The sequence below is a fragment of the Helianthus annuus genome, chromosome 10 (assembly GCF_002127325.2).
Source record: "Helianthus annuus cultivar XRQ/B chromosome 10, HanXRQr2.0-SUNRISE, whole genome shotgun sequence".
NCBI classification, from domain to species: domain Eukaryota; kingdom Viridiplantae; phylum Streptophyta; class Magnoliopsida; order Asterales; family Asteraceae; genus Helianthus; species Helianthus annuus.
Window position 1 is genome coordinate 89,588,847 of NC_035442.2, and position 22,324 is coordinate 89,611,170.

At 36.2% G+C, this 22,324-nt stretch overlaps 1 protein-coding gene across 2 annotated transcripts; it reads left to right on the top strand.

Moving 5' to 3' along the window:
- The first annotated feature begins 2,731 nt into the window (after positions 1 to 2,731).
- LOC110884644 (protein SYM1) lies at positions 2,732 to 5,569 on the top strand. Of its 2 annotated transcripts, XM_022132369.2 has the most exons (6): positions 2,736 to 3,166; positions 3,967 to 4,107; positions 4,200 to 4,313; positions 4,692 to 4,865; positions 5,177 to 5,292; positions 5,390 to 5,569. In XM_022132369.2, the coding sequence occupies exons 1-6, from the start codon at positions 2,822 to 2,824 to the stop codon at positions 5,469 to 5,471; spliced, it is 972 nt and encodes a 323-aa protein (XP_021988061.1). In that variant the 5' UTR covers positions 2,736 to 2,821; the 3' UTR covers positions 5,472 to 5,569. The 2 variants fall into 2 exon arrangements, with proteins under 2 accessions (XP_035834402.1, XP_021988061.1); XM_035978509.1 differs by lacking the exon at positions 3,967 to 4,107 and having other exon boundaries at positions 2,732 to 3,166.
- Positions 5,570 to 22,324: the final 16,755 nt, after the last annotated feature.

Consider the following 22,324-nt stretch of genomic DNA (forward strand, 5'->3'; position numbering starts at 1 on the left):
ACCGTGCAAGATTTTAAAACATAAAGTACAAAAGTTGTCAACTTTTGGGCTAAAGGACATCGCCTGCAATTTGGTGTAAACATAAAGGACAAAACTTGTAATTTACTCTATACATATAAAAAGATTGCCGAATTATAAAAGTAATATAAAGTCCAATCGGTTATTTAGGACTCGCTCTTTGCGGCGCGACTATTATACCGAACAAAAATTAGACGCTAAAACGTAAACCACGCAAGCATGTTGGAGTGTGTTAACTCACCAAAATTGGATTGAAACGTATAACATAGAAAAGAATAACCAAGTCGATTTAGGACTCGCGCATTACGATGGGGTCCTTAAATCGCAAAAAAAAAAAAAAAAAAAAAAAGAACGTAATAACGTTGAACCACAAACGTGCATTGCAGCGCCTTAACTCGAAAAATTTAGACTAAAATGTAAAACGACAAATTCATAAAAGATGAAAACTATATGAGACTAAAGTTGAAAGTGGAAAAATGTTGGGTTAAAAGATGAAAAGTGGTTTATGGCAAAGTTGTAAAAACGAAAAGAATAAGGGTGAAAAATGTACAAAAAAATGAATAGTTAAAGTTCCTCACAACCAAAATTTGATAAATATCTGGAAGACACGCATTTCTTTTGAGAGATACAAGTTCAACTCTCAATTTGTACAGAGTGAGGCATTGTTGGACAATGCTAGGAAACATAGGGAATCCTGGGTTGGATCCTTGAGCCAAACGGGTTTTACTCGTAACTTTTATCATCGTGCCTACGGGCGGGTGGGTTACCGGGTTTTCCCCGGAATTGGTGGTGGACTCAGGTTACTCTCGGAGTACTCCATTTGGTCCAGTGAATGCCTCGATAGCGCTCGGGATTGATTCTTATGGTCGTTAAAAAAATATGTAGTAAATAACCATAGAGTTAAGTTCTTGTAAAAATAAAGTAAACGTACGAAACATACGAATTGGGGGAAAAAGCAAAAAGTGGCGGTGTCATTTTGGTAATTATCAGCAACTTCAAAATTACTCTAGTAGAGTAATTTTGAGCTTCTGTAGAGTAATTTTGTAAATGTTCATGTAGAGTAATTTTGGTCGTGTAGGGTAATTATCAAAATTACACAACCCCCCCCCCCCCCCAAAAAAAAAAAAAAAAAAACCTCAAAAAAAACCTAAACCATTGTAAATGTTCATGTAGAGTAATTTTGGTCGTGTAGGGTAATTATCAAAACTGTAGGGTAATTATCAAAATTACACTAACCCCCCACCCCCAAAAACCTAACCCCCCCCCCAACTAAAAGCTAAAAACTAAACTATAAAGCTAAACCCCCATAACTAAATGCTAACAAAATTACTCTACAAGACATTTTCCAAAATTACTCTACAGAAGTCAAAATTACTCTACTAGAGTAATTTGATAATTACCTTACATTTCCCAAAATTACTCTACAGATGTTCAAAATTACTCTACAAATGCTCAAAATTACTCTACAAGACATTTTTTGCTTTTTCTCCAGTAATATTGAAGTTGCTGATAATTACCAAAATGACACCGCTATTTTTTTGCTTTTTCCCCTAATTCGTACGGTTCGTACGTTAATTTTTGCTATTTGATCCTTTACCAATAACCATATGGTGGCTGTTAACTAGTTTATAACAACTCACACACTTATATATTTTACTCCTAACTATACTTCAACTTTCATGACGGGACTCAAACCCTCAAACCCTCGACTTAGATGCGAACACTATTTTACACCCTATATGCCAGTGGCCTAAACTACCCACACTACGATTTTGTGGCTACTTTTATTGCTATCATACATCAATGAATTTTACCTTTTTTTGAAGCATAATTAGGTCGGTTTTTCTTTTATTTTTCTAATCGCGTATAGAGAAAGAAAATCTCCTTTAAGCATCATCTGGTCGGTATGATATCAAAAGGGCATTATGTCACAAAAACATGTTACACGTTTATTCTAATATATTAATAAAAACTTATACTTAAAGCTCGGATCATCTGGTCGGTATGATATCAAAAGGGCATTATGTCACCAAAACATGTTACACGTTTATTCAGATATATTAATAAAAACTTATATTTAAGTTATGTTTTTATAATCTTTACTTCAAAATATTCATGTAAGGAACTCGTTTCATAGACTCTGAACTTGTTAGTAACACAAAATCAAATCACATTAAGTTCCACTAAGGGTATATAATTTTAGTTTTAACAACATTTCTATATACTCTATGAAATTTACATTCTTAACTAATTGTTTGTGTAGTAAACCATCAGAATCTTTTATCAAGAACCATAGAAAATCTTATTAAAACTAAGGGTGTCCGGAGTGGGGTGCGGGAAGGAGTGGCAAACTAGTTTACCACTCGGTAAACACCACCACCAACAAAGTTTGCCGCTTCCAAGTTTACCAAATCGGTGGTGTGATGCCGATGCGGTGAAGTAGAGGGTGTGTGTGGTGGGGTGGGGTCTATTCCTATCTCAACCAATCACAACTTTTTCCTTTTATTTAAAAAAATAGTTTACCACTTCACCAAGTGTCTAAACCATTGCCAACAATTTTCAGCAAAGTTTAAACACTTTTGCCTGATTGATATGACGCGAATTGATTTTTTAGTTTACCACTCTAAAGTGTTTAACCACTCCTTACACCCTAAAGATGTGAGAAGAAGAAAACAAATAAAATTGGTATTCTACAAAAAATATGAAGATAACAAAGCCCACGTTGCAATCCTCAAATCCCCAAACATACATACCAATAAAATAATACATCAAAAAAAGAAGTTGTTATGATCGTACAGCAGTCATGGCTACCGTGAACAATCATGTCGTCTTCTTCTCCGGCCACAAAGTCTCTCCACCCACAAACCCCATCTCATATTCAACGACCTTCTCGATCTCTCCTCCGACTAAATTGTTTTCTCAATCGAGAAAGAATCATAAAGTATACCCAGTGATGAAATCAATTGCGGAGGATAAAGAGGTGGTGGCAGATGAACAAAATGGAAGTGAAAGGGAGAGTGGAGTTGTGGGAGAAGGGTCTGAAGGAATTGACAAGTTTGCGAGTAAAGCGATTAATGCTTCGATTGTTCTTGGGTTTGGTACTCTTGCTGTCACCAGGTTGCTCACCATTGATCATGAGTACTGGCATGTATGTCAGTTTGATTTTAATTTACCTTGTATGTGTTTAGTTTTATGAAATTGCCTTTTGATCATACATTGGTTTGCTTGTCAATGTGAAAATTAGGGGTTTAAAGCTAGTTTTAGATTAGAGTAAATTACAAAAATCGTGATTTATATATGTCACTTATTGCAAACTGTGTCCTTTGTCTTCAATAATTACAGAAAACGTACTCGATGTTTGCAAACCCTTGCAAGTAATGTAGTTTAGCCCTAACTCAGTTAATTTTTGTGGTTAAATCTGAACAAATGTACCCCACATGAGGGTATTTTTGTGGTTAAATCTGACCAAATGGACCTCGCGTGAGAGTAAAATGACCAAAATACCCTCATGTGGGGTCCATTTGTTCAGATTTAACCACAAAAAATTAACTGAGTTAGGGCTAGTGGACATAACTTGCAAGGGTTTGCAAACATCGGGTACGTTTTTTGTAATTATTGAATATAAAGGACACAGTTTGCAATAAGTGACATACATAAAGGACGATTTTTATAACTTAATCTTTAGATTATACTTGATAACAGCTTCTTCTTTCTTTTCAACATAGAAACAATTCTAGCATAAGTATTTGTAAGAGCCGTTGCTTATGTAGTACAAGTGTTAGATTTGGTTACATGGATGGGCATACCTGTGATTAGAACTAAATCACTTACAAGATCATAAAATTTGGTTCTGAAAAGTGTTGTGTTTTAATTGTGTAGTAGACTAGACATAAATGCTTAAAGAGAATGGTGCAGTTGGCGAAACTAATAATTAATTTCATCATACAGGGATGGACCCTTTATGAAATACTTAGATATGCTCCCGAGCACAATTGGATTGCTTATGAAGAAGCTCTTAAAGAAAATCCCGTTTTGGCTAAGATGGTGATTAGTGGGATCGTTTATTCTTTGGGCGATTGGATTGCACAAGCAAGTTCTTTACTTCCAAACTTGTTGGAATTGTTTCCTGTTTCAGTTATTTATAATTGTTTTTTTTTTTTTTTTTTTTTTTTTTTTGATAGTGTTACGAAGGGAAGCCGCTATTTGAGTTTGATAGGATCCGCTTGTTTCGGTCGGGCCTTGTTGGGTTCACTCTCCATGGATCTCTTTCTCATTACTATTACCAGTTATGTGAGGTATTTCACTATTCTGTTACATATATGTTTAAGAGTTAATTACTGTTTTCGTCCCTGTGGTTCGTCAAAAATCACTGTTTCAGTCCATTAATTTAAAAATTGCGATTTCAGTCCCTGTGGTTTCACTTTCTTAACCATTTCAGTCCACCTCGTAACCATTTCAGTCCATGTAGTTAACAAAATAATGGATTGAAATGGTTACGTAAGTGAAACCACAAGAACTGAAATGGTTACGAAAGTGAAACCACAAGGACTGAAATCGCAATTTTTAAACTAATGGACTGAAATAGTGATTTTTGATAAACCACAGGGACGAAAACAGTAATTAACTCTATGTTTAAATACCCAAGAATAGATGCATGACACTTGTTTCTTTAGGCCCTTATTCCGTTTAAAGATTGGTGGGTCGTTCCTGCAAAGATCGCATTTGACCAAACCGTGTGGTCAGCAGTGTGGAACAGCATCTATTTTGTTGTCTTGGGGTTGCTGCGTTTCGAGTCCCCTGCAAATATATTCAATGAACTGAAAACAACATTCTTGCCATTGTTGACGGTAAGAACCTGGTTAAAAGTTGTATTGGATTATAGATAAAATAATCTAGCGAAAATGTCGCAGTGGCACGTCAAAAAAAGTTTTCCATGAGTTTCATCATGTTACAGGGCCGGGTCACCGAATATAACCAAAACTGGCCCAAATTCCAATAATAATACTTTAGGATCAAGAAATAAAGACAGCAGTTAATCAGTGTCGTGATTTAGCTCATGCTAAAAGCCTAAAATAACTTTTTTTCTTTTGAGCTTACAGACGGTTTGAACTTATATAAGATGTCCTCACTCGAAAAATGTTTGTATGGTGTTTGTTAGGCTGGATGGAAACTATGGCCATTTGCACACTTAGTAACCTACGGTTTGATTCCGGTGGAGCAAAGACTTCTTTGGGTGGACTGTGTGGAGCTCGTATGGGTAACTATACTCTCTACGTAAGTATCTTCCTTCAACAATATTTCATTCTTTTTTAATTTCATATACAACTAGGCGATGCAAATACATCCTTAAGTTATTTTATTTTGTTTTTAGGTACTCGAATGAGAAATCAGAAACAAGGATTTCAGATACAAGTTCAGAAGTAGACCCAAACAGCCCATCAAAGAAACACTAAACTATATACATTATGATTTGATTTGTAATATGAGTTGTATGTTGTATTATGTGTAGAATTCAAAATGAAAATCAAAGATTCAGTCATTTGTTGTACTAGAAGATCCCCAACCATTAGACAATGTGTAGTGGGGCGCTATGCACCCACATAAAGCCCCTATAAAGCTCCAAACACCATTACGAAGGGCTTTATGAGACAAAAAATGGGGGAGGCGTGATATATGTAGCGCCGGGTATGGGGGGAGATTTCAAAGTTTGGACCAATCAAATATTAGTTAGTGTTTTTATAATTAACTAGTTATTTTCATCCCGCGCGTTGCGGCGGGACCCAATGACTACAAAAGGCATGTCAGCAACGGCAAACAGATATCGAATATCAAAACATAAATAAAATGACGTGGTAAGGATAGTCACTCCGTCATAAAAAAACGATTTTAAATAACCTAATATATAATAATATGACCCACACGTCCTACACGTTGGAAATTCGGTTGTTTTCAGTTCAGTTATTACGGTGCTAACAAGTTAAAATATGGATGAGCTCGGTACCGGTAACGACAGCGAAAGTACCGATCCAGAAAATCATCGAAATTAGGTACCGGCACCGAAAATGCTCGGTACAATACGGTATGGTATTTGAAGGTAAAATCAATAAATACAGGTATGGTGCTAGATCAGTGTCGAACCGAAAGAAACGATTCTGAAAACGCCAAAAGGTGGGTACCAAATTGGTACCGAAAATGATTTGGTATATTAAATTTGGTACCGATACGATACCGGTTCGTTTACAGGATTTGATACGATTTGATCATCAATATTCTAAATATCCAAGTTAATTTTACATGCTACAATTCATTCATTACAGAAAAAAGACAAAAAATAAAGCAAAATAAGTTGTGTATATAAAAGCTCATTCAAACGAAATACACTTTACTTACTGTGTGTATGAAAAGTAATCTAAACGATGCAATTACTTGCATTGTTGCGTTGCTACAGGATTTGATGAGCTCATTACCAACCGGTACCGAAAATACCGTTACCGAAATCCCCAAAAGTGGGTACCGGTACCGAATATACCTAGTATGGTACGGTTCGGTAACGGTCGGTACTGGTACGGCACTGGTATTTGAGGGTAAAAACCGGTGAGTACCTGTGCAAAACCGGTACCGAAAATATACCGGTTTGGTAAATTTGAGACCGGTACCTATATCCGATACCATTTGCTCATCTCTATCTCTTAATGATGTTAATTTTAAATAATTCTAATTCTATTTTTAATTTAATTAATACTAAATCACTGTTCATTCATTTGGTTTTTTATCATATATAGATTAATAAAAACGAAAATTAATAATTATGTATTGATGGGTAGGGGCTTTATGACTACGGGCTCTAGTAGTATAACGCCTCATAAAGCCCCTTTGTGACGTGGCACGACACGTGTCGCATAACGCCCCACAAAGGGCTTTATGACTACGGATGGCCTTAAACAATTGTTCTCAGAAGTTCCTTTGTTGTACTAGAAGATTGTTCTGATGAACCTTAAGAATATATTTTGCAGATTGTTTTAAAGGCAAAAGGGACAAAAACATGCTGGTTCTCTGCACAAGTTTTAGCGTGCTATCAACTTTCTTCGATTCTGCCTTTCTTGCTGCTTGTCTAGCTACAAACCCGTTTTCCCACTAGTAGTAATTGGAAAATGGAAATGTTCCTTCTAAATTCATGCATGATCAAAGAAAGAAAGAAACTCCGGTCCTTGAAAACTCTGGCATCTTTTGGTAAAGAAAAGTGTCCAATAATATAATCTTATTTTGACATATATTAATCAAAACATACCAACTTACACCAAATTATTTATTAATCGGTTACATCACACCATAGTTAAATAACATCTAGTAAAAATAGTACAATGATATAACAAACAAAACAAGCCACATTATTATTAAATAAATGTGAGGTGCATATAATTATGGCAGACATCAATGAAACATGAGGGATGAGCACCCGGCCTTCACGGACGAGCTGCTGCGACAGGAGTATTGTCAATGCCACCAGGAATCGGAACCTCAAAACCAGGGTTTGGAATTAACGTATCATCACCACCTGGCAAGTAGTTGCCACCACCAAGCCCGCCAACACTAGGGACCGTGATTCCTGGGAAGCCATTGTTGCTGCCAGTAATCGGATTGTAAGTGACGGGGTTAAACCCTTCGTTGGGCTTTGGTGTAATACCGCGCCCAACACCTGGAATTAGATATCCACGGTCGTAATAAAGGAGACTCTTAGTGTGTTTATCATCATCGGGTTTGGCGTTTGGAATGTTTCGGCCTGCCATAGTTACGGAGATCAAGAGGTTAAAGACAAAAACTAGAGCCATAACTGTTTTAGCCATTTTCTTGAAAACTTGCAACTTGTATCTTTTAGAGGGATGGCTGTAGATAGCGGAAGATGTCTTTTATACCCTATACATTCACCTACCTTGTCCATGCACAATAGGTTACATTAATAATGTAGTAATAAATACCTGAATTCTAAAATGTGTAAAACTTTTGCATGCCCAATTATTTATTTAATTCTAAGGGTGAACATCGGAGGAATGGTAATTGTAGCCTATATAGCATGGGAACGGGTACGGGGACGATACGGGTACGGGGAACGGCAAAACTCAAAAATCCAAGATACGGGTACGTCAAAGGTACAACAAAAAAATATAAAAAATATAAAATATAAACGGGTAGTTGATGATCCTTGTGTTTCTTGAGAAGTGATAATCGATGATGAATGATGATGATGATGATGAATACAAATGATGATGAATATATATGATGATGAACCGAGTAGAGAAGGAACTGAAAGGCCGACGTTATGTATAATTGGATGTTGATTGGGTTTTTTAACTGAAAGGCCGACTGTTTGTTATGGAATTTGAAAGGTTTAAAAGATAAAACCCTAAAAATAATAGGATACGTCCCCGAATCTTGTAGTCGACATCCCCGAAACGTGTAGTCGCCGTCCCCGATACCCGGAAACGTTTAGGGGACGTCCCCACGGGGTTTCTGTCCCCCAAACGTCCCTGGGACGGGTACCCGATGGTTCTAGGCGTCCCCGTGCTACATAGATTGTAGCCATAAGGGAATGGATTCGAGTCGTGAAAACATGCTATATATTGCAAATGTAGGGTTTGTCCTCTTTCTATTTTCTTATTCCTGAATAAAACAGAATGATGTGCGATTCGTGTAAGACTCATACATAACTTCACACATTTTTACGGGGTACTGTAAATTGTTACTTGTTTGCTTAGTCTACTAATTACCAACAAATAAAAACCTAACATGATCTAGTACCTAACCCTCTTTACTTCAAAGAAGTCTTGTTGATGAATAATGCTGGTCGGGCCTGAATGGTTTTATGGTAAAATGGTGTTTGGGCCAGACCAACTGCCATTGATTTGATGTTCACCAAATCTTTGGAGGCTGCATTTAACTTCGTACGACATCCATTAATTGGGAGGAATTTTCTGCTTACGGTCTTTGTTATAGCATAGATCTACCTCTTCATCAACACGTTGCTGACACGAAATCTTGGTGTCAAACAGATTAACTGGCAATCGGGTTACTGCGGGTATTTATGTTTACATGCGTGTGTTAATATATATATATTCTCATGGCCCACTGACAGGTTCAAATTGTATGCGCGCATTTAGCTACCTCATACCTATCGCCAAAGTGGTGTTTTTCAGAACCAATATTATGGTAAAAAACATGAAGAACCACATAATGAACCACAAGCGGATAGAATGATGGACAGGTTATACATAATGATGCATAATTGCATTTTTTATATTGGTAATTTAAAAAAGTAGTGTATTACAAATAGTAGTGTAAATGAAAGTACAATTGTATAATATTAGTAATTTTTTACGGAATTTTTCAAAAAAATGATACATATGCACATGTGTACGATAATTTTTACTCGAATTTTTTTTACTGACGAAATATAGCGATTTTTTTTAAATATTAAAAAATTTGTGTGTTTTTATTTTTTTTATGTTCACAATGGTTTCTGCAATAAAAGTGGTTCTCGCATGAACCCTACCATATATATATATATATATATATATATATATATATATATATATATATATATATATATATATATATATACACACACATACATATAGGGGACCGCTAAAATGAAAACCACCTACAGTTGTAAGAACCATGAGAACTTTTTGATCCGGGGCGAGTTGGACCAAAAAAATTTTTTATAAACGTAGATGCGTGTATTATAAACACATTTGTAAAAAAATTTAAAAAAAAAATGTCGTGTGTGTAGTTTTGAGCCCCACAAGTTTGTTTTTACGGGATAAAATTTGCGATACCCGTAAAAACAAACTTGTGGTGCTCAAAACTACACACACGACATTTTTATTTTTTTTTTAATTTTTTTTTACAAATGTGTTTATAATACACGCATCTACGTTTAAGAAAAAAAAATTGGTCCAACCCGCCCCGTACGATGTAGTTCTCATGGTTCTTACAACTGGAGGTGGTTTTCATTTTAGTGCTCCTATATATATATATATAGGGAGAAGATCATGCGAGAACCACCTCTTATTGTGAGAACCGCGAGAACCAATGTGAACACACCAAAAATGCCTAAAAATAGCTAAAAATCACACAAATTTTTTTTTTTTGGTTGTGAAACTAGCCTAATAGCAAAACAATATAACAGAGATGAAGGGAGAAAGGGATTGCTCTTTCATTAATAGGTATGATTTACAATGAGATACAATAGTGGTATATATAGGTATACAAAACTTGGAGAGAAAGCTAATCTATTTTTGGTGTTGATAACCACATTAATAATAAATATATTCATAACACTCCCCCTTGGTTATCAACATAATACGCTTGATGCTACCTCGTTAAAAACCTTGCTAGGAAAACCCGGTGGGACAAAACCATAGCTAAGGGAAAAAGAGTGCAGCGTGTAATGCGCATTAGTTCCCCCTGATACTTCTAGATCAGGTATGTTGCCTCATTAAAAACCTTACTAAGAAAACCCAATGGGACAAAACTTAGTCAAGGGAAAAAGAGTGCAACTTAAATAAGTCTCCCCCTCATTTTAACATGTATCCTTTAAGTGACGTGTGTCCATCTTCCTTGAAAGTTGATCAAAGCTTTTGTAGTCAATGATTTGTCGCTTGATCCCTTAATTTGCAATCCTTTATGTTGAGCAATGTTGTATAATCTTCTAACAAGACTTTAGGTGCCTCCTTTCAAAAAATACCATATGTCCACGACTGTGTTTAGTTACATTCCTGCATCTACAAGACTAACCAAACTTGTTTTGATGGGTTAGTAGAATATAATCAAATATCGTTTATACATGAAATATTTCGTTGAACTCATTCCAATGCCTCTTCGTTTGACAAAGGTTATATTATCACAATAAGCTCAAGTGAAAGATATTATAACCATACATAGCTAGCAAAACATTTTAGTGCACACATGCATTCAATGATGGTACTTATAGAATGAGAATCTCTACTTTGGTAGGAGATGATAATAGGCATTTCTTATAACAAATGACTTAACAACCTTTAACGTACTTTTAAGGTTCAACTATGTCCATACTAAAATATCCCAACATCATCTTCGAGATGTACTTTAGGGATTGATAAAATATAATTACATATATACTTGAACTGTAGTTCGAGTAATAATTAGATTGTGTCAAGGTCATTAAAAAAAACTCCTTCTAAAAGCTCAACAGTTTCTCTTGACGATGTGTAAACATCATCACTGTAAACTGCGATTATAGTGAACTTTTAAAAGTCAAATTTTTGATAAAACATGGCTAATTTAATCAAACTTATATCCCTCTTTATGCGAATATCTCGAGTTGTACAACACTCGACCCAACTATTTTAGCCATACGTATTTTGCCATCTTCATATAGTACATTCTTGAGGTTTTTTATATCAATGCTTCTGGCATTATCAATCCATGAGGGAATTCTGCTCATCTTATCCAACAATGCATGTGCATTCACTCTTCATGAGTTTTGCTACATAAACTTACCCATATAACACATAGCTATCTATATCATATGCAAAATGTCATGAACACTTGCTTTTATCTCCAAAATCCATATTGTACCATGCGTGTACACTATTTATTAAGATATCACAATCACTGAGTACAGGTTTTCTATGTATGTTTATTGGTGCACAAGAATTACATTCATAAGATGTTTTAGTTAACCTTCTAAGCACTCAATTGCTTTAGGCTACTCATGAGGAGTTTCAATTATATCCAACATGTAAAAAATCATAACCTATTCAAATTCGAATATGTATACAATGATCACATTGTTCTCGAGAACTTACTTTACATGACTTACATAATTTAATCCTTCGAGACTTTCATGTAAATTTTCAGTATCAAGTGATACATAACATTCATGATACGCATATCAATTCTCTCTTTATGTTACCAGACTAATAAGATATTGGAAACTTAATGCATCCACCACTGGAGAATACTTCTCCTCATAATCAATCATAGGTCTTTGCGAAAATTCTTGTGCCACCAATTTTGCCTTATATTACTTGATTTGATTTTCAATTCATAATTCGCATAAAAGACCTGTTTGTTTCCAACATGATTTACAACTTCAGTTGCATGGATTGTTGGTTCGAAAACTTTCCATTTCATTAGAGAATTCAACTCTGCCTTATTCACGTTTTTTCGCTTTTGGCCAATCATTTCTCATAGGCAGATCTTAAATTTTGATCCTCATCATTTCATCATTACAAGCGCTAAATTATATACAAAAGTATGACGACGTCGATTTTATTTCGATTCCATGTATATATCTTAGACATGATACAACTTATCGAGATCTCTTTAGTTTCAGGTACCTGAGGTTTTTCTTGAACCATCATGTCTACTGTCTCTTCAGGAGACCTTTTTAATATAACCTCGACTTGACCATCTTAATTAGTTGCTCTAATTTTCGAGGAATTTTATTATTGGAATTGACTAGTCTACCACGCTTCAGACATGCAATAGACTCATTACAAACATGTGGTTGTCCTTCTAGGACACTCATCTTAATTGGAGCATTAGCAGTTGGTATATGTGACATAGTCACCTTTTCAAAGGTCAGTGAATGCGTCTGGTAATAGATTCGCTAATCTTTATATATGAGTTATAATTTGAACTTATGGTTCATACTTTTAGTTTTGAGGATCAATGATAATTCATACCAACTCATTTCTTTTCCAACTGCTTTTTATTTCCCCCTGATGTTGGGAATGTTAGTCCATTTAGATGGATATCAATTAATTGAGCCATAAATAAATATCTCGTGAAAGGCCCTATTCATTATCATATATTCCCAACCACCTTTTAAGGTCCCATCTTTGTGCATAGTGGTGGATCATTTTCAACATATACCGCACAACCAAAATCTTAAAAGGGACATCTTTGGTTCCTGACCAAAAACCAACTATAATGGGGAGAAACTATTACAACATGTTGGCTTGATGTGAGTTAATGTTGTTGCATGTAAAATTACATGTACTAAAATAGAAACGTGAACTTTTGCTCTCGTAATCATTAACTTTGCAATAAGTTATAGACGTTTAATGATTGTCTTCAACAAAAAAAAAAACTTATTTTAGTGATCTTAATAACTTGAAAATAAATTTCACAGTTATAACCAAAATAAATATGCCAATCTAGAACAATGTACTTGCTATATCATTAGCGAAGCCATAAATCACACAATTCTTAAGTTGTGTATTCGATAACCATTTAGACGATGCATCGATTTAAAACACTAAATGGTATCATATTGGGATATGCATATTCTTGAGAGCAAACATTACATGCTATTTATAAGCTTAAAGAATCTTTTAGTTCTTCATTATGTTTCACATCATCATTGACCCGGTGTGGTCTAACCGGTCATGCCAACTAATTAAATAATTATGATCCATAAACTTCTGGTTTATGATCGTATGTGTATTACTTTCTCGTATGTAATACACAAACGTATGATACGAAAGAATATATTATAACTTCAAAGTTCAAACCATCACGTTATGCAATCACTCCTTAGTTTGCCACTTTTGTGCTCCATCTCATTATTAACATGATCAAATGGTCGATCTCATTATTAATATGACCATCATTACAATTTCCTCAATGATGTCCATGATCACAATGATCAACGTATTTTCAGTTCATAGATCAGAGTAAAATCACACAAGTTTCATGAGTTTCATTATTTTTCGGACATACGAACATAAAGTTACTTCAAACCTTTCATACCATTTAATGATATTGTTGCTTTAGGTTTGACCAAGTCCAATTTTTTGGTCCGATTTTGCAAAATCTGGGCGATGGGGTTTCGATTAGCGCCTAGGCGCCGATTAATCGGCCGCCTAGGCCGATTTCTATAACATTGCCCACAACTAAATGCTAAAAAAGTTTTTTTATATTTTTATTAAAAATCGCTAAATTTCGTTATTAAAAAAATTGAACAAAAAGTACCGATGCACATGTGCATGTATACACATGCACATGGCAATGGTACTTTTGTTCAGTTTTTTTTTATATAAAAACACTAATTTAACTACTGATTTTTGGTCGGCTCCACACCGTTTACAGGAATCGTACCTTTGCGATGGCTCATTGGGGAGATCATAATACACGGATAATGATGAAATGTACGATTGGGTTTGAATAGTTTGCGTATTCACACACTAGAAAATAGTTATTTCAAATTTTAGATTATGTAATAAAAACTTTTAAATAAGAAAACAAAATATTTTCATTGTCGTTCGATAACGCCTCAAACAATACAAACGAGGTTAAGAAATTAGAAATAAAATATTAACTTGTAGGTGTACCTTGGTTAATAAATGTTGGTTGCTACTAAAGATTGAATCTTCAGGGTCTTGTTATGTAATTTGTTGAAAGTTATCTTTACAATATAACAAATTCGGACAAGATGAGTTTATAGGATGTCTGAATTTGTTGCTCATGTTTTGTCAGAACTTATAAGTTTATTTGTTGTCCGAATTTAGCTCTTTGTAATGTCAGTACTTATATGTTAAGTACTGACAAGTATGTTTAGTATGTTATGTCCGTATTTAGGGTATATACAAACCAGGTTTTGTGTTTGTCAGGACTTATGTAAAGACCTTCAAAAAAATGTCCCTAACTAACCTATAAATACAAACCCCGGGCCTCTAAAACCTTATTGTACATGAAAAATCAAGAAAACAAAGTTCTTGAGTCTCAGGCGGGCCGCGTAAAGGTTGAGCATAGCCTTACGCGGGCCGTGTCAACTAGGAAGTTATCAGATAAACGTTTAAGGGTCTCAGACGGGCCGCGTAAAAGACAATCCAGGTCTTACGCGGGCCGTGTCAACTTAAGGTTGACCGGATAAGTATGCCGGGGCCACGTGTTGACCAGCTGGGGACCTACGTATGACCAATCAAGCCTACGCCTAGACTGGGCGGCTAGGCGGGCCGCGTAAACGTAAGCTGAAGGTTTACGCGGGCCGCGTGAGACCTCAATTTCAGCTATAAATAGCCTGTTCCATGCACAGTCCACTGGTGTCGATCAAATTTCTCAGTAAACGAATTTCACTACTCTAAATTCGAAATTTCAATTTAGTATAGCAAGGCGCTGCCACGATACCGGGTATTAACTCGATCGCTATTACGATTCAACGTCCGATCGATTGAAACTATCCAACGAATGTTTAACTGCTGCTCAAATTAGGGTTTATACTTTGTCATTCGTCGTGATTCTGACAGGATGTTTGAGTGCTGCCCGAACTCGGGCTATACTCTGTCATTCGTTGTGAATCTGCTGGATGTTTAAGTATCACACTTTGTCAATCGTTGTGAGGGTTTAATCTCGTGAATTGTCATAAATGCTGTATTAGTTACTAACCTAGTTTGTGTGCATTGTTAATTAAATTAGGTTGATCAAGGCTAATCAGTAGGCTTATACACTGCTCGTTAAGTCTGCAATGTGAGTCATTCTCTTTTTATCAACTGTTTTACAAAACTCCAAGTTATTTTCAAAGTTATAATTACAGGGATTAAGTCTTTGTAATCACCAAGTTACAGCCGGTATATGGGGTTTTGTATACATTACTTGATAATCTTCACCATTGGGTCAGCCAAGGGGTGATATGACCTTAGTCACAGACACCATTGGACAATGAGAGGGCCAATGGGTCGAGTGACAAAATACCGTGGGTAGTTGGTTGATATCAGAAACATTGTAATCACTCTTAATACTGTAGATTATAACAAAAGTGTCGATTAGCAAAATGAATGATTCACTCAGTATTTCCCCGCTGACAAAACCTTTTTCAAACATGTTTCAGGTGATATGTTGTGAGCAAAGAAAAGTGCTGTGAAGCACTATAAGTTTAGAGAAGTGGCTCAATATAAATAAATAAAGAAACATGTTTTGAAAAATAAAGATTTCCCAGTGAAATCACTTTATTGTAAATTACGGGGTTTTATCCCTAAATTATGTAATAAAGTAAACGAGCAGTTTTGATATTAAAAGATCCTGTATTAAAGACTTCCGCTGTCGCCTAAATTAAATACCACGGGATTTCCTGCCTCGCGGCTCTGGACCGGGTCAAACTGGGGCCGAGGGCCGTGACAGGAAAAGGTGGTATCAGAGCCACTGATATAAGCTTACTACTGATTTAAGTCTATTAAATTATTTGAGGAATACTTAAATTGCCATTATGTGATTATGTGTTTTTAACTAGTTATTTGTTAGTTACAGTATGGGTAAACAAAGACTTTCTGCTATCTATCACAAATTAGATACTGCACCCAAAGAAAAAGGAACCTCGTCCTCAAAATACCCAGCAGATCTGGAAGAAGGGATTTTTGTCCGTAAAGCACAATATGAGAATCCTCTTACCCCAGAGAAAAGAAATTCGATTATTAGGAAAAGTCAGAAACCCCAATTCAAGAAAGTGAGGTTTAATCCAGAAATTCAGGAAATAGGCAATAATCCACCTTGGGAAAACAAATTAGATGAAAAATGGGCAGATCTTTATATGTTAGCTACCGTAGCAGAGAATGCAAACCTCTAAACTACCAATAAGCCTGAGCTAGTAGAAAATCACTACTCCATAAATAAATAAATCCTAGTGTGTTTTAAATTTTCCGTTATCCTTTGTAAAATTAGTCGTTCGATATGCAATAAAACTAAATATTTGTTTAGATTTCCTTATAAGATTTTAACTTAGCATTTTTGTGCATTTTGCATATATGCTAAACAGCATGAGTGAGCTATCTGAAGCATTTCAGAATCTCAATCTATACCCAGTACCAATCGAAGTCTCCCACGACTTTACTGATTATTTTGCTGATGTGGAGGAACCCCTGGAATTTCAAGCTCCACCTCCAGAAAAAGCAAAGCTTAAGAAAATAAGAAGATATGTAGGATGGAGGAAAGTACGCAGGAGGAAGCCAGCCACTAGGAAACTCTCCAAAGTAGAAAACCCTATGGACAAAGGAAAAAGAATCAAGACCGGTGAGAGTTCTAAGCCAGCAAAAATAGAAATCAGGAAAGATTTTAGGCAAAAGGGAATAGAAATAGGAGAGAGTTCTAAACAAACTGAAGAAATCACATTTCAGGAAGAAATAGACCGTCTACTGGCAAGCTGTGATGTCATTAACCCTGTCAACGACAATCTTTACCCTTATCCAGCCGAAATTCAACTTCCAGTAAATCGGGAACCAGCTATTCCAGACCCTCTAATCCACACTCGACCTATAAGTGAAATGGAAGAGTGGTGGACGAACGACTGGCAATTTCAAAACATAATCAATAGTCCTTATACCTTCCTTCCTCAATTTGATCCAGAACCTATCCCCAATCCTCCAATGAGCAACGAAAACTTAGCCGAACTTCGTCAGTTCGGTGAAGAGCTGATAGGTACAAGGAATAGGATCCGGGAAATGGAGGAACAAATCTCCTGGAAATACGACGAGAGGGAGCGTCGCTACTAAACTGCCAGTTGACCAAAGAATAGTGGGGTGGGAAGTATGTCTGTATAATAACAGTAGTAGTAAAATATAACTCTGTAAAATAGGAAATAAAACATTGTAAGATAAACAGTGTGTATGGATGCCTATATAAGTTATATAAAAATAGAAGTCGAGAAATCGACAATTTTGGCTATATGTGTTATGTGCTTATATGTAATTGTCTTGTTACATTTAACTATCAATTATTGGATACTAATAATTTACACTTATAATAATTATCAGATGGAAAACGCTAATAATGAACCAGTTAATGAAGTAAACCAATCTGAGCAAAATCAGGAAAAACAGTATATGACTAGGCAAGATATCGAGAATATTGTTGCTCAGGGGATACCCAATGCTATTCCAGCAATCCTGGCTGCTGCTCAAAAACCTGCTGAACCACAACAAATCATTCCGAGTAAACGTACTCCAGAAGATAACGACAGTAACAGCATAAATGGAGGCGGCAATCATGACGATAATAATCCACGACAGGCCCCACTCCCTAAGAAAATGAAAGCTGCAACTCCTGGTTGCACTTACAAAGAATTCCTTGCCTGTAAACCAGCAGAATTTGCAGGTAATGAAGGGGTAACTGCAACACTGCGTTGGTTAGAGAAAACCGAAGCAGTAATTGCAATAAGTAAATGTGCCGAAGAAGATAAGGTGATGTATGCGTCAAATCTGTTCAAAGAAGGGGCGCTAGAATGGTGGAACACGGTATTACAAGCAAAAGGAAGAAGAATGGCCTATGCTATGAACTGGGAAGAATTTAAGAGTCTTGTAGAAAGAAAATTCTGTCCCGAATATGAAAAGGAACAAATGGCAAATAAGTTACTAAGCCATCGTATGGTAGGCGTAGATTGTCGAGGATATACTTCGACATTCTTTGAATATGCGAGAGTGGTACCAACCCTGGTTTTGCCAGAACCGGTACTCATTTCCCGTTATATTTGGGGATTAGTTGGTGAAATCCGTAACATCGTTAAAGCTACGAGACCACGCACTATTGACAATGCTGTGGAATTAGCTAATACCCTAACTGATGAACTGGTACGCACAAGAGATGAAAACAGGAAGAAGGAATTGGCTCAGAAAATTACCCAAGGATTTCGTACGGGTAATAATAACAGCTTCAAAAGAAGAGGAACAGGGCAATCTTCAAACCCGCCATTCTGCAGAAATTACAAAAGGAAACATTTTGGAAGACGCAATATAACCTGCAATTTTTGCAAATCTGTAGGACATAGTGAAGAAAACTGCAAAAAGAAAACCATAGTTTGCTATAACTGTGGAGAAACAGGACATTTCAAAACAGAATGTCCTAAATTGGTTAAACCAGCAGACAACAGGGCTAAACCTGCAGAAGGAAATACCAAGAAGAATGCACGAGCATTCCAGCTGACCACCCAGGAAGCAGAACTCATCCCAGATGTGATAGCCGGTACGTTCTTAGTTCATGACGTGTTCGCCAAAGTATTATTTGACTCTGGTGCAAACCAAAGTTTTATCAATACCTCATTTTGCCAAGCTCTTAATTTACCCTTAACCACCCTTAGGCAGATTTTTACAGTCGAAACGGCAGATGGGAATTCTATTAACATAGATAAAATTTTGCAAGAAGAAAAAATAGAACTTTTAGGTCATAAGTTCTCTGCAAACCTATTACCTATGAACCTAGCCGGATTCGATGTGGTATTAGGAATGGATTGGTTAGTAGCCAACCATGCTCAAATCCTTTGTGATAAAAATTCCGTAGAAATTCGTACCCCCACAGGAGAGGTAATTTTCATTACAGGAGATAAACCTCGAAAGCCACTGAAATTCATTTCAGTAATGAAGTTGGCTAGTTATTCAAGAAAACAAGAAGTAGTGTATATGATTTCCGTAATCATTAACACTAAAAGTAAAGAACTTCAGGATATCCCTGTAGTCTCAGAATACCCAGATGTTTTTCTAGAAGAATTACCTGGGTTACCACCCGATAGAGAAGTAGAGTTTAGAATTCATCTAATTCCTGGTACTACACCAATAGCCAATGCACCTTATCAATTAGCACCCACCAAAATGTTAGAACTAAAAAAGCAGCTAGATGAATTACTAAGCAAAGGATTTATACAACCTAGTTCATCCTCTTGGGGAGCACCAGTGTTGTTTGTGAAAAAGAAAGATGGATCGATGAGGATGTGTATCGATTATAGGGAACTAAATAAGGTTACAATTAAAAATCGATACCCATTACCTAGGATTGACGATCTTTTTGATCAACTCCAAGGCGCTAGGTATTTTTCTAAGATAGACTTACGATCCGGATATCATCAATTGAAAGTACAAGAGGAAGACATACCTAAAACTGCTTTCAGAACTAGGTATGGTCATTATGAGTTTACAGTCATGCCCTTCGGACTCACAAATGCTCCTGCAGCATTCATGGACAAGATGAATCGAATTTGTAAACCATACTTGGATAAATTCGTAATTGTCTTCATTGACGATATACTTATTTATTCCAAAAGTCAGGAAGAACATTGTGAGCACCTGCATACACTCTTAACTTTGTTAAGAAAGGAAAAGCTTTACGCCAAATTCTAGAAATGTGAATTTTGGCTGCAAGAAGTGCAATTTTTAGGTCACATGGTGAATCACGAAGGAATTCACGTAGATCCTGCTAAAATAGAAGCAATCACTAAATGGAAGGTCCCGCAAACGGCTATGGAAATTAGAAGTTTTCTAGGCTTAGCTGGATACTATAGACGATTTATTAAGGATTTTTCTAAAATAGTTGTACCCTTGACTAAGCTGATCTGTAAAGCAGTTAAGTTTGAATGGGGACCCAAACAAGAAGAAGCTTTTAAGATTTTAAAGCAAAGATTGACAAATGCTCCAATTTTAGCCTTGCCAGAAGGAACAGAAGATTTTGAAGTATATTGTGATGCTTCAAAATTAGGATTTGGATGTGTACTAATGCAACGCAAGAAGGTAATTGCGTATGCCTCCAGGCAATTGAAGAAACACGAGGAAAATTATACGACTCATGACTGGGAGTTAGGAGCCATAATTTTTGCCCTTAAGATTTGGAGACATTATCTGTATGGAAGTAAATTTACTGTTTATACAGATCATAAAAGTCTAAGGTACATATTTGGGCAAAAAGAATTAAATATGAGGCAAAGAAGATGGATGGAAATCCTAAGCGATTACGACTGTGATATCCAATATCACGAAGGAAAGGCAAACATAGTTGCAGATGCCTTAAGTCGTAAATATCATGAAAAGCAAAAGCGAGTTCGTGCTCTTAAATTAAATCTGCAAATTGATTTAATGGAACAGTTAAAGAAAGTTCAGGAAACGGCAATCAAGGATGAGGCTGAAGGAATGAAAGGTTATATAAAGGAACTAGAGCAAGGAAATGATGGAATTTGGAGATTCCACAAGAAAAGAAGTTGGGTACCTAAGCAAGGAGAATTAAGAAATAAGATTTTAGAAGAAGCTCATAAATCTCGGTATACCGTACATCCAGGAAACACTAAGATGTACCAAGATTTAAGGAATAATTTCTGGTGGATAGGAATGAAAAAGGATATAGCTAGTTATGTATCTAAGTGTCTTACTTGTTCACAAGTCAAGGCAGAACATCAGAAACCTTCAGGATTACTAAAACAATTAGAAATGCCTGTATGGAAATGGGAACTCATAACAATGGATTTTGTTACTAAGTTACCCAAAACCGGAAAAGGCAATGACGCGATTTGGGTAATTGTGGATCGATTAACCAAATCAGCTCATTTTCTACCAATGAAAGAAACCTTTAGCATGGAAAGATTAGCTAAATTGTACATAGTTGAAGTAGTATCCTTACATGGAGTCCCACTCTCCATTGTATCGGATAGGATAGTTGTTTCACTTCCCATTTCTGGACTAGTTTCCAGGAAGCAATGGGAACCCAACTCAATTTAAGTACTGCATATCATCCTTAAACAGACGGACAAAGTGAAAGGACGATACAAACCATGGAAGACATGCTCCGAGCATGTGTAATTGATTTTGGTGGTAATTGGGATAACCACTTACCCTTAATTGAATTCTCCTATAACAATAGTTATCATTCAAGCATCGAAGCTGCCCCATTCGAAGCATTGTATGGACGCAAGTACAGAACTCCAGTTTGTTGGGCAGAAATAGGAGAAAGTCAATTATCAGGTCCGGAAATTGTGCAAGAAACCACAAACAAAATAACTCAAATCAAGGAAAGACTGAAGACTGCTAGAGATCGCCAGAAAAGCTATGCAGACAATCGCCGCAAGCCACTAGAGTTTCAAGTCGGAGACAAAGTACTTTTGAAAGTCTCTCCTTGGAAAGGAGTAGTACGATTCGGTAAGAAAGGAAAGCTGAGTCCAAGATACGTAGGACCATTTCCAGTAATCCAATGAATAGGACCAGTTGCTTATCGTTTACAACTACCAGAAGAATTAGCTGGAATACATGATGTATTTCATGTATCCAATCTCAAGAAATGTTTATCAGATGAATCCCTGGTAGTACCTCTTCCAGAAATAGAGATAAACGAAAAGTTAAAATTTGTAGAGAACCCACTGCAAATAGAAGACAAGAAAGTCAAGTTTCTCAAACACAAGCGCCTAGTGCTGGTCAAAGTCAAGTGGGATTCAAAGAGAGGACCGGAGTATACTTGGGAGCTGGAATCAGAGATGAAACGCAAATATCCACACTTATTTCAATAAATCTCGAGGACGGGATTT

Excerpts from the sequence above, each read along its gene's own strand:
- LOC110884644 (XM_022132369.2), top strand. The coding sequence starts at position 2,822 with ATGGCTACCGTGAACAATCATGTCGTCTTCTTCTCCGGCCACAAAGTC. Across the intron at positions 3,167-3,966 it reads TTGATCATGAGTACTGGCAT|GGATGGACCCTTTATGAAAT; the intron begins GTATGTCAGTTT and ends TTCATCATACAG. Across the intron at positions 4,866-5,176 it reads CATTCTTGCCATTGTTGACG|GCTGGATGGAAACTATGGCC; the intron begins GTAAGAACCTGG and ends GGTGTTTGTTAG.